The sequence below is a fragment of the Poecilia reticulata genome, chromosome 2 (genome assembly GCF_904066995.2).
Source record: "Poecilia reticulata chromosome 2, P_reticulata-male-v2, whole genome shotgun sequence".
NCBI classification, from domain to species: Eukaryota; Metazoa; Chordata; class Actinopteri; order Cyprinodontiformes; family Poeciliidae; genus Poecilia; species Poecilia reticulata.
This window is the reverse complement of record NC_088831.1, coordinates 20,962,207-20,974,996: the sequence shown is the minus strand read 5'-3', so window position 1 is coordinate 20,974,996 and position 12,790 is coordinate 20,962,207. Positions and strand designations below refer to the sequence as shown.

General features: G+C 40.0%; 1 protein-coding gene across 5 annotated transcripts; it reads left to right on the top strand.

The window, feature by feature from the left end:
* The first annotated feature begins 220 nt into the window (after window positions 1–220).
* Window positions 221–12,788, top strand: ttf2 (transcription termination factor, RNA polymerase II). Of its 5 annotated transcripts, none has more exons than XM_081600241.1 (23): window positions 221–339; window positions 523–628; window positions 1,376–1,462; window positions 1,553–1,622; window positions 1,734–2,564; window positions 3,008–3,128; window positions 3,394–3,582; window positions 3,679–3,833; window positions 4,009–4,090; window positions 5,635–5,760; window positions 5,898–6,048; window positions 6,905–7,010; window positions 7,277–7,461; window positions 8,134–8,287; window positions 8,401–8,492; window positions 9,142–9,227; window positions 9,320–9,453; window positions 9,584–9,763; window positions 9,955–10,013; window positions 11,067–11,220; window positions 11,348–11,430; window positions 11,717–11,791; window positions 12,020–12,788. In XM_081600241.1, exons 1-23 carry the CDS (start codon window positions 312–314, stop codon window positions 12,162–12,164), a joined length of 3,399 nt encoding a protein of 1,132 aa, XP_081456367.1. In that variant the 5' UTR covers window positions 221–311; the 3' UTR covers window positions 12,165–12,788. The 5 variants fall into 5 exon arrangements, with proteins under 5 accessions (XP_081456367.1, XP_081456365.1, XP_081456370.1 ...); XM_081600239.1 differs by having other exon boundaries at window positions 3,676–3,833; XM_081600244.1 differs by having other exon boundaries at window positions 321–450; window positions 3,676–3,833.
* Window positions 12,789–12,790: the final 2 nt, after the last annotated feature.

Sequence of the window (12,790 nt, the reverse complement as noted above, 5' to 3'; positions counted from 1 at the left end):
TGTATCCGGTTTAATCAACGGTCCACATTTACACATTTCAAAATAATGGCTTTTATACAGATATTATTCAATCCACGGTTACACTTGCACACCTGTGTTTATTTGCTTAAATATATATTCGTAACTGAAATATTTCAGGTGTTTTAGTAGTTTAAAAAAACACAAAGTAAATGTCAAACTCGTATGTGAACTTTTATATCTAAATTTACAATCCGGAAGTGAAGTTTGAGTGCTGTGATTGGCCAATCCAAAAATACCAAACTACCGAGACGTTGTGACTCTAGAAGGTGAACTAAAGGATTTCAGACACAATGGAAATAGTTAAATGTGACTCACACGGTAAGATACTTGTAATAAGTTGTCATACAACAAAAGCTTATTTTATGGTTTAGTACCGGCGGACTCTGTTGTATATGTGGCTCTTCTTGCTAACTTAGAATGTATGTCGAGGTGGGTTATTCTCCGTTCTCGGCAATGGTTGTAAGATTTGCTAAATAACACTTTCTCTGTGTTCTCTCGCAGGTAGTGTGTGTATGCTGAAAACCGGTGTGAAAGAGGGACCAAATAAAGGCAAGAGCTTCTATATTTGCATTGACAGGCAGGGCTGTGATTTCACCCAACAGGCCAGGTATGTCAGCAAATTCATCAGCGAGCTCTTGTAATTAAGAAAATACCCAGCAGTTTAAAGTCTTAAAGATGTTCTTACTCTGTGCTAGAAATGTTAACAATTCGTTAAAACAGTACAGAAACTGTTAAAATAAAGTACGCTCCTTTTTTTTCCATTACACTTGTTTTAATTACAAATAGACCTAGTTTATCAAAAGCTTTTCAAGTCTCCCTTCCCTTTTGGTTACCTCCTGTTTCTTTATGATTGTCACTCCCTGTCCAGTCTTCTGCCTTAACGAGGTCATTACTTTAATAGCTTAAACCAGGGGTGTCCAAAGTCGGTCCTCAAGGGCCGGCATCCTGCATGTTTTAGTTCTCTCCCTGGTTTAACGCACCTGGATCAAATGATGGCTCGTTAGAGGCCTAAGAGGAACATTTACAAGCTGAAAAGGTTGTTGCTACCACCAGAGAGAGAACTAAGACGTGCAGGATGCCAGCCCACCAGGACCGAGTGTGGACACCCCTGGCTTAAACTGTACAACAAAAAAAAAAAAAAACCCTCTTCATGATGTCATTGTATGTAAAACCTTAATGTTGGAAAAGAGTCAGCTATCTTCGTTGTATTTTTTTTGTGTAATCTGTTCTAATATTGTGCATTCAGTTTTGCAAAAATGGTTTTGACTGAGATTTAAACTTTTAAATGTGTCGCGTTTAAACTAACTTGTCATATTCAGCTGTTAATCTAAATTCTCCACATGGCCTCCTCCAGTATCTCTCCTTCCCACTGTCTGCATCACGAAGAGTCGGTGGTGGAGCTGCAGGCGCTCAGCTACAGCCAGCAGCAGCAGAACCACCAGTGAGGATCACAATTAGTTATTGATTATTATTTTTAGTAATTCTTTAAATTAATATTATGAATGTTATTCCTGTTCCTCATTTGTCCCAGACTCCACTACAGATGTGCTGTCGGGAAAAGAGAAGGTCAGAGATGGTGTGGAAACGTTCCCTGGACTGCTGTAAGGCTAATTTTGTCGACATTCACTTCCCTCAAAACTCCTAGAATGCATACACATTTGATATTGTTGCAATCATATTTATTTAAGTTTATATTTTATAAATAATTGCAGCCACAAAAAGAAAGGAGAACCCCTTTAACTGACTCCCAGCTGCAGCCCTCCTGCCTCCCACCTGTCAGAAATCCCTTTAAAGTTCCCGACAAGACGCACAAACCTTCAGAGCATAGAAGCGTGCAAAGTGGTGGGTGTGAAGAGAAAGAAGGGGAGAAGAAAACTGGGAAAGCAAATTATAATGCAGAAGGAAGACAAAGTGCTCAGAAGGAAAATATGGAGGCTTTAGGTACAGGAGTGGAAGCTCGAGAGGAAAGAAATTTGAGCGCACCTGAAACACATCGAGGTAAGCTGCTCCCAGCAGGAATGAAGGTGAAGAAGAGAATTTCAAGCGAGGAGAGCAGCAAGTCCAAAGCTGACGGCGTTGATAGAACAGCAGCTAGGACGCAAGACCAGGCTGGGAAAAGTTCTGCGGAGGAGGGAGAGTCAGAGAAAACCATTTCCACGCAAGACATTGAGAAAATTGGTCAAATTTGCCCTGACCTACACAAAACCATGCCACAGACAGCAACCAATAGTCAAACCTCTTCCTTGAGTCAAGATGAACCCACAGCGAAGAAGAACGTCGCTAAGTCTGTCCCCGGCAGAAGCAGCCAGTCTTCCAGAGGAGCGGATTGTGCTGTTTCTGTTGAGACAGAGACCCACAACGAAGAAGAGGATGACGAAGACGTAGTTTTGGTTTCAGTGAAACCGGCAGTTCGCCAAACAGCCCCGGCTTCTTCTGCAGTTCAAAAGACGATCACCAGCTTTTCTGGGTTTCAGTCGGCCGCCCAGGTGGGCAACCCGAAGGGGATGCACTCTCTGCTCAGTGTCCAGCTTCAGCAGAAGAAGGTTGGTGGTTCCACTGAACCAGTTTGATGCAAACATTGATGTTAACAATTAATTAATTTGATATTGTAAAGGATTAGTGCAGCATCGTATTGTAAAAAAATAAAGTCTTTCAAGTGTGGATAAAAACGAGCACGCTCCCCCCTCAGGCTGTATGGTTTTTATATCAGCCACTTGAATTTCAGAATGATGACCATTTTTCAAGATGGCTGCCATTTTTTTAGCCTTTTAAACAAGTTAGGTTGTTGTATCTGCATGTGGAAGATTTTTCTGGAATATTCAGTTTTCTGCTGCGCTAATTTAGTTTTTACTGTCATGAAGATATTTCAAATGCACAAGCTATGAAAATAAAGTTTAACTGGGAAATATAGTTGTATATTAATCAGATATTTTCTGCTGTTTAAGTTTTTGCCCATATTTGTGTGTGCATGTGTTTGCCTGACCAGGCCACTCTGTCTTCGGTGAATGTGGAGGCTCTGCCAGATAAAGGAGAGAGGCTGAGGTTGCAGGTTAAAGAGCTGGAGGACGCTCTGGAGTCTCTGAGCCTCGCTGCTGCTTCTCAGCCCGGTAAGTTACGACACCCCCCCATCCCCCCTCCAAACACAGTATTACAAATCTACGCTGAGGACCCGTTGTAGAGGAAATCATGCCGTCAGTTGCTAATCCACCTCATTAGCTTTTGCCGCTCCTTTTTTTTTTTTTTTTTCTTTAAATCTCTATCAGGCCGTATGGTTACAAAACAATCATTTCGAAGAGCAAATCTAAAATCTGTTGGATTAAAGTAGCTGTTTTTGTCTTCTCACTGCTAACGGGACGTTCAAACCTCTTCCAGAATCTGCGGAGGAGTCCAAGATCAGCGGTTCTGCTGCCGACTCCGCTCGGCCCGTCGTCAACCCATTCAGCAGGCCGGGCGGTACCGTCCTGCTCCCCTCTGCTCCAGCACCAGGCCCGGTCAAGCACCAAGCCTCCGGCAGCTCTCTGGGGATTCAACTGAGCCAGGGAAACGCTCAAACCTTTGGAGGTGAGCCATTACTTAAAATCGTGTGGAGGAGGGAGGACTGTGTATTTCTTTTCATTTGATTAGTGCTTTTCCTTCTTCTTTGTTTTTGTCCAGCAGATCTTCAAATGCACCCTTATTATGGCGGCAGGATGACAAATGAGCGCCTGCTGGCGGTGAAGAACGCCACCTGCGAGGTCATTGACCATCTTCACAAATCTCTGGACTCGTGTCCGGATCCCGAGGACGAAGCTTCGGACCCCAGAGGCATCAAGGTTCCCCTCCCCTTCACTCTTTTCTGCCGAGTCAACCACAAAATCTGGTGTTCTGCTTCATTTTAAACTCTTTAAAGCTGTAGTTATCAATAATAGACAGTTTGTGCTGCTCTCTTTTACTTAAGAGTGTTCTTTGTCAGTAACGTTGAGTTTGTTTCTTTGTTTGGCCGGTCAGGTGCCGCTCCTGGCCCATCAGAGGAAAGCTTTAGCCTGGCTGCTCTGGAGGGAAGCTCAGAATCCATGCGGAGGAATTCTGGGTAACTTTTATTTATCCGTGGATCCACGACCTTTAGCAACACTTTAAAACAGTTACAGATAGGCCTGTCGCGATAAACGATAAATCAATTAATTGGACGATAAAAAATCCTATCGAGATCATTTTAATTATCGTCTCTTCCTGCCTTTTTTTCTTTCTGTTGATGACGCTGAATGAAAAAGACTCAGCTCCGGTGCTCTCCACTGACCCTCCCTTCCTCATTTCCTTAGTCTAATGTCCAGCGCACATTACACGAGTTGTCGGCCCATTTTCAAACCCTGAGAGACACATTAGTCGACAGAAATCCCAGGTATAACTGTTCGATCGGGTTCGTCGTGGTGTCCAGCCACATGGGCACAAAATAACGGCTGCAAGTCCAGTTAACTAATTTTAAAATCAGGCATTAATCAATGCTTTACTAGAATCTACCTGTGATGCATGTGGCTATAGAGTCAGCGTAAAGTCCTAGCTGAATGAAAATAATTATAACTGATTTATGTCACGTTAACGAAGAACAGCTGAAAACCTACCAGGTTCATCAACTGCGGTAGCAATTTGGCTCCAACTCCTCCCCTTGTCATTTCTATATTCTTTGCACAAAACGTTAAATAAATATTAATGTTGTTTCCACATATCATCTCCGATGTCCACTGGACTTCAGGTTGCGCCATGTCAGCTGTTTGGGATTCCCCTCGTAATTTCCCCTCAGAAAGCAGGAGAATCCGCGCTCTGATTGGCTACCTGTCACATTCAGCGTTTCAGCTCCCAGTCGGGTAAAACCCCTGATTTAGATCCGAGCGGCCACGACAATCTACCATAACCCACCACACACTGCAGGATGATCGGTTAGATCGGCCAACGATCTAAGATTGTCATAAGGGGAAAATGGCGGCAAAAAATGGTGTAGTGTGAACTATTGCATTAGATAGTCGGATGTGCCGGTTTTCTCCATTTAAATCTAGAGATTATTGAAGGGCAATACAGACTTCATAATCTGCCCTTTTTTGGTTGAATGCAGTGTTTATTTCCACTTTGGCTTCATGTTGTTTAATTTTTATTCAAGTAAGTTTTTTGTTAATGGAGACTGAGTATCCATTTTATTTTTGTTTTTGGTTGTTTTGTTTATTTAGTTTATCAGTTCCAGTGTTGCGTGTTATTTTGAAAATAAATATCAGGAAATCGCATGTATTATTAGTCATTTCCATTAAATCAGTGTCAAAAGGTCTTGAAACAATATTATCGTTTATCGCAATAATTTCTTTAGACAATTAAATGTCCAGCAAAATTTGTTATCGTGACAGGCCTAGTTACAGTTTAAAATGGGTACAAATTGAAGACGAATCGGGTTTTTTTACTGGCCGATATCAAATGTTTCCCAATACTTTGTGATTCTGATTTGATTTTTATTGGGATTTTTAGTCTTAAACGCAGGTGAAAGAGAGAAAAGGTGCATTTACAGAAGTCTTATGTTTTCCATGTTTATACAACAAAACATTTATTCCTAACCTTTTATCGTTGTTATTTTTGCCTTTTGCGTGGCTGCAGCGGACGACATGGGCTTGGGGAAAACTCTGACCATGATCGCTCTCATGCTGACCAAAAAGATGGAGGCCAAAAAAGAAGGAGAAAAGAAAGAAGAGAAGAAGTTGGACTCCTGGATCTCTAAAAGAGGTAATCTTCATTTGTCACCAGTCGATTCTTCATTTTCGAATAAATCCAGCTGAGTGATTGTAGTCATTTCTAAACTGTTCATAATTAGATGGCACGTCGTTTATCTGGTTTGAGTTATTGCTTGTTTCACTGTCCAGATTCCAGCATTGTGTCCTCTAAAGGCACTCTGGTCATCTGTCCCGCCTCCCTGATTCACCACTGGAAGAAGGAGATCGAGCGGCATGTCAAGACGGGCAGGATGTCGGTGTATCTGTACCACGGTTCCAGCCGGGAGAGAAGCGCCAGAGCGTAAGAGCCAACATTCTTGTTGAACACACCAATGACTTTCCTTTGCTTTATTTTTTTGATCTGCCTTTCTAAAAATGGCTCGGACCCATTAGAATCTTTACTGCAGCCAATTGTTGTTTGGTCTAATGTTTGGTCTAATGTTAGACCAAACATTAGAGGCATGTTTGGTCTAAAAGTTATTTGTCCCTTAAAAGAATCATTGTGGTTTTTAAATTTTTAAATTCTAATTTGTGCTTCTCCAAACTGGCATCTTGAAAACAATTGAATTTTTGCCATGAAAAATGCCGCAATTGTTTAAATCAAAGAAAACCAAACACTTATTTGCTTTGCTAATTCTTTGAGACACATTTGTGTTAGCAGGTGCAGTGAAGAGAGAACAGATTTTACATACCATTATTTAAAGCACAAGTGACTAATGTTGAAGACTGTTTTGTATCTGGGGCTGCAAGAAACGATTATTTTAGTAATTTGTTACTCTATTATTTATTGTGACAATTAATTGATTAATACAGAACAGGACTGATCTGTTTATGTTTTGGATTAAGTGATTAATAGTTGGACAGCAAAAGGGAATTAATAGGAGTTATTTAATTTTTTGTTGTTTTGATCTAGGTAAAGCTAAAACTTTACCACTTGAAGAGTTCTGGGTACAACATATTTAAAATCTTTTTTTATACAAGTTCAAAATTAATATATTTTTGTACAGCTTTGGACTGTGTTGTTCTTTCGGCAAACCGCCTTTTTTTGAGTCTGAATAGTTAATAGATCACTATTTTGGTTGAGGATTATTTTGATAATCAGTCCATCACGATTAATCGGATTAGTCGTTTCAGCCCTGATTATGTCTGTCTTCCAGATTGGCAGATTACGATGTGGTAGTGACCACATACAGTTTGGTCTCTAAAGAGATTCCTGTGGAAAAGGAAGATGCTAATAATCCCGGCAAAGATCCCGATCACGTGGTAAATACAGCAAAACTTCAGGTTTTATGTGTAAATAATAGTAAAAACAAAAATCTGATCAACAATTAGGTGATCATGTTGAGATTATCATATTGTCACCTTCCTAAAATAATGACTTTTTTTTTTTTTTTGCCAAAAGTGATTCTCCCTCCACTTTGGTAAAAAAAAAACAAAAAAAAAAAACTTATTTTAGGAAGGTGATGATATGCAAAGGAAAGAAGAAACTAAAACAAACTCATCTCAGGTCATATGTTGTCTATCTGCAGCCATCACATTCAGGCCCTCTGATGCGAGTGACCTGGGCCCGTGTGATTCTGGACGAAGCCCACAACATTAAAAACCCCAAAGTGCAGACCTCCATGGCCGTCTGCCAGCTGAGAGCCCGCGCCCGCTGGGCTGTCACCGGGACCCCCATCCAGAACAACCTGCTGGACATGTACTCTCTGCTGAAGTAGGTCCCATCTGGCTGTCTGCTCGGCTGCTGTCCTGTCCCAAAGCTGGAGAAAACAAGTCTGACAGACTTGTGTTTACTGTTAAGCAACATATAACGTATGGTTAAATTTAGGGATGCACGATATTATCGGCATGGTATCGGTATCGGGCAATATTAGCTGTAAAATTTAATATCGAACATCGGCCTTTCCGTCAAAATAACTCACTGATGTAAAAATTGTTTTTATATGACAAACCAGTGACAATGATGCCTGCAGCACAGCACAACGTCAAATTTGCACTGTTTGATTGTTGTCATTGTCTTGGAGAGTAAATGTTATGAATAAATTTGACATTAAACATAATGTAAGTTGAAAGCATTGCATCGTTTTAAGCCTCATTTTTAGCATCTGCATTTGGTAGCAGGCTAAGCTGACAAAGATGATGCAGTATTTTAATTCCACAGTAGAGAAAGCCACATAGTTTCAGTAATTGGGTATAGAAATAAAATATAGGTATTGGCCAAATGAGTTTTAGTATATCGGATATCGACTAAAACTCCAATATTGTGCATTCCTAGTTGAATTCAACAAAATTGTCATTTTGAAAGTGAGGAAGGAGTCATTTCACACCCAGCAGAACCAAATCTTATTTATGAATTGGTCCGCTAACTGACCGATTGTATCTTCAGGTTCCTGCGTTGTTCTCCGTTCGACGAGTACAAGCTGTGGAAAGCTCAGGTGGACAACGGCTCCAGCAGGGGCAGGGAGAGACTCAACATCCTAACGAGAACTCTGCTGCTGCGACGCACCAAAGATCAGCTGGACTCCATGGGAAAACCGCTGGTAGAGAGACACACACGCACACACTCCCACCGTCATCCTTAACCATCAAATGTAAACAAGGAGTTCATCCTTACTGCAGAAGAAAGGCTAACGAGAAGCATTGGGCGTTTCAGGTGTCTCTTCCGAAGCGGACCTGCGAAGTGCATCAGCTCAAGCTCTCTGAGGACGAGCAGGCCGTGTACGATGTGGTGTTCGCTCAGTCCAGGTAAGACGCCAACGAGTGATAAAATTATGTTTCCGTTCATGTGTCATTGAGGACACTTAAGGGTGGAGATTTTAATAAGATATAGTGAAGTTTTGCTTTTTTATGCTATCAAAACAGACGGAACAGTGGCGCCCCCAGAAAAAAAAAAAAAGGGGGTGGCCACACAACGCCAGCTAAAAAATATATAATTTTATGTATTTTGTATTTATTGATTGATTTATTGGGGTTTTACTTCGAAGAAGGTGACTCTATATGACATGAGCATGATTCTGTGGGTGGCCAGCCTTTTTCTAGAGGGAGCCATAGTCACCCTAAGCCCCCCTTTTGGATGTGCCACTGAGATGGAGATTTTGTAAAATTCTTATCCATTTTTACTTTTCATGCTTTTGTCCTTTTTTGTTTTGTTTTGTTCTTTTTTTTCAGTTGGAAAGATATTACGCAAGACGACATCTATTGATTCATAGCTTCAATGACTGAAGTTTAGTTATCTGTTTGCAAAATTGTAGAGATGATTTTTGATTCCAGTCGACTTCCTTCAAGCAGGAAAACAATGTTTTCAATTAAAATAAATGATCGCACAGTATTGGAGTACTAGTGTTTTTCTTGTTAGTAGGAAAAGATAAAAACTATCCTTATTTTCCCCCCTTAGGTCTACACTGCAGAACTACCTGAAGAGACATGAAGGGAAGGATTTGGACAGCGGAAACACGTCCAGTGTCAATCCGTTTGATAAAGGTTAGATAGATGGTAAAAGCATATAAAAAAACAGTTCTGTAAATGTAAAACTAGGAACTAAAAACAGTACTTGTGGCGTTTTCTCTCTCCAGTGGCCCAAGAGTTCGGCGTGTCCCGGGCTGACCCTGCCAGGTCGGGCTCTGGCCAGGCATCCAGCACTGTTCATATCCTCTCTCTGCTACTGCGCCTCAGACAGTGCTGCTGCCACCTCTCTCTTCTTAAAAAGGTACATTAGCTATTTTTTATTTTTTTTAGTTTTTAGTTTTTAAATACCTCATCCAACTTTGACTTGAAGAAAAACAAAGAAATCCAATCTCCATGCATGCGTGATCATTCTCTTCCACCTGTCTGCGCAGACGTTGGACTCGTCTGAGCTGCAAGGTGACGGGATCGTCCTTTCGCTGGAGGAGCAGCTGAACTCTCTGTCGCTCTCCTCGACCCCGTCGCCATCGGACCCCGACCCCAAACACACCGTGGCCCTGAACGGCACCAGCTTCCCCTCACAGCTGTTTGAGGAGACCAGTGAAAGCACCAAGGTGAGTGACTGGTTTATATTTAGACTCTCGGATGAAAAACGTTGCGCACCGACTTTACAAGGTGCTTCTTAAATTGCCGATGATGAGACAAATATTTGTTTTTATTAAACCAATGGTGATGCATATTATGAATGGAAGAGCTTATGTTGATTTTATAAACATGTTGGTACTTCTTTCCTGTACATATTTAGATTTCTGCGATCACGTTTGAGCTCATGGCGATAAAAGAGAAGAGTGACAATCAGAAAAGGTAACGATATAGAAAAAAAGTAACTGAAGGTGTGGGTGTATGAAACATGAATAATTAGGATTTTATAAGAGGAAAGTGAAGAAAACTTGTTTCCAATGTGTATCTGAAATTAAACTTTTCTGTTTATTGCCTCTGCTTCTATTATTGTCGCCAACAGGTCAAAATTATGGTTGTCCCAATACAACTTTATCAATATGATTCCGATATTGCAGCTTTGAGCATTGGTCGATACTGATATTGACCCGATATGGTATTGGCAGAAATCGTACATACTTTTATTACTTATTTTGTAGTGTGTTAATGTTAGAAAAGGCTTGGTCAGGTGATATTACTCAGAGAACAACGGTCAGTAACAAACAGGTTTGAGAGCAACTCACTCATTTTTTAATAAGCAACTGGTCTGCATGCGGTATACAACCACTGCTGGATAGAAATCCTGGAACGCAGTGCCTCTATCATTTTAAATGCAGTCCAATCTAATCTGATGCTTGTTTTTTGACTGATATTGGACCGAATTTTAATATCAAAAAATTGCCGGACAATAAATTGTTGTAGTAATTATTGCGATAAGTTATAATATAGTTGTCTTGAGTTCATTTTCAAGTAATATGTTGATACTGGCATAATAAAGTCCAATAAACTTTAAATTTTTTAAAGAATACTTTTCACTGGAAGATATATTTTTAAATATCCAAAAGAGACAACAACCAAAAACAATAAACACACTCTCAACCAAAACCACCAATAAAATGGATTATTTAGTCTCTGTAAACAAAATTGCCCTTCAAAAAATATGAGCCATCAGAATCATTTTAATTTAGCCTACGATTTGGCATAGTTGAATAATTTCTCATTGCAACAGTCTGCTTTAACTTTGTTCCAATACACTGAGGTGTTTTTAACTTTGTCATCAAATGACAAATCTGCTTATGTTATGTATTATATTGCTACCTTCACTTAATGCACTTTCTTTCATGTTTTTACTTTCCAACACTAATGCAAAACGAATTAAAATGACTTTATGATATGCGTGCCGCATGTGCTTCTTTGCAGTGTGATCGTTTCTCAGTGGACCAGTATGCTCAAAATCATAGCAGTTCATCTGCGGCGGATGGGCTTAACTTACAGGGTCATCGACGGCACCGTGAACCCCAAACGGCGCATGGACGTGGTGGAGGAGTTCAACACAAACCCTAGAGGACCTCAGGTACACCTTAGCTAAATATTCCTAAAACTAAATGATTTTGATTTTATCTGGAGAATGTCGCAAGGAAACCCTTTGCTGCCTTTAAGATAAAAGTGTAAGAAGTTGCTGCTGTTTGCTTTTCTAAAAGGTTATGCTGGTTTCTCTGTGTGCTGGTGGGGTTGGCCTCAACCTTATTGGAGGGAATCATCTCTTCCTCATTGACATGCACTGGTGAGGTCACAGCACTCAAACCATGCGTCTTTGTTTTGTTTATGCTTTTCATACAATCGAGCTTAGAGCTTTCACACCTGTTATTGTTTGAGTGGGTATTGATACTTTTTTTTGCACATTTTACAAGACAAAAGAATAAAAAAATAAATCGACTACCTTCAGAATAATTTATCCAGGTCTCGGAAAAATAATTCAGTTGTTGTTCTGTACGGTCACTGCAGCACTGTTTACCCTGTTTAGTATGGAAATATTAACACAGAAATGTCATTCCTTTAAATTCTGACAGGAATCCAGCCTTGGAGGATCAGGCCTGTGACCGGATCTATAGAGTGGGACAACGTAAAGACGTCACCATTCACAGGTAGCAAAACCATAAAATATTTTTTTTTTCTTTGACAGGCTTTACTTTCTGCTTTCAGCTAATGAAAACATGACATTTCAGATTAGAATATAACATCAGACCATTAAAAATATTTTTAACTCCATAAATGTGGGCTTATTGAAAAGACACTGAGACGTACCTACCTGTGTTGGTCTTTTTTAGGTTCGTTTATATTTACAAATATTCGTTTTCCCCTTATGTCTGCAGGTTTGTGTGTGAAGGAACCGTAGAGGACAAGATCGCAACGCTGCAGACGAAGAAGAAAGAGCTGGCCCAGAATGTGCTTTCAGGAAGAGGAAGCACAGTCTCTAAACTCTCATTGGCCGATCTCAAAATCATTTTTGGTGTTTAGAAACGATAAGTCTTGAGGTTGTCCTTTTTAAATATTTACTTTTTTTTTCCTTCTGTTTGTGTAATGATGCAAAACTCCTGGAAAATATTGAAATAGCCACATAATAATAAGGTATTAAAATTGCTAAATGAAAGGTTGCTTCACTGTCCTCCCCACGGCTAATGCTTCACATTTTGATTTACATTTTTAATCATTACAGACTGCATAGACTATTATAAAAAATGTCTAAGCTTATAAGTGGGAACACTTTTTACTGTAATGCTGCTATACGCATCTCAATGTGCATTCTAAATGGTAGCACTTTGTTTTTATTAATGCACTAGAGTGTAAAGTTTGTCATGTATTGTGTATACAAGTGATAATGTAATAAATTCACTTTTTTATTTCAAACAAATTGGTAGATTTAAAATGAAGTCCACCCTAATAAAACATACCACTCTTCTTCAAGCTGAAGAACCATAACGGAAATTATGTAAACTAAAAGCTTGCTGTATAAGTTTAATAAAGCTTTTTTTTCACAATACTTAGAAATGCATGGCAATGTGTAATACTGTCAACTTTGAGAAGGCCGGAACTGATGGTAAAATGATGCTTTATTAAAGCCATCCTTGTTTGTCTTCTCCAGT

Excerpts from the sequence above, each read along its gene's own strand:
- ttf2 (XM_081600239.1), top strand. The coding sequence starts at position 312 with ATGGAAATAGTTAAATGTGACTCACACG. Across the intron at positions 1,623-1,733 it reads GAAACGTTCCCTGGACTGCT|CCACAAAAAGAAAGGAGAAC; the intron begins GTAAGGCTAATT and ends AAATAATTGCAG. Across the intron at positions 10,014-11,066 it reads AAGAGTGACAATCAGAAAAG|TGTGATCGTTTCTCAGTGGA; the intron begins GTAACGATATAG and ends GCTTCTTTGCAG.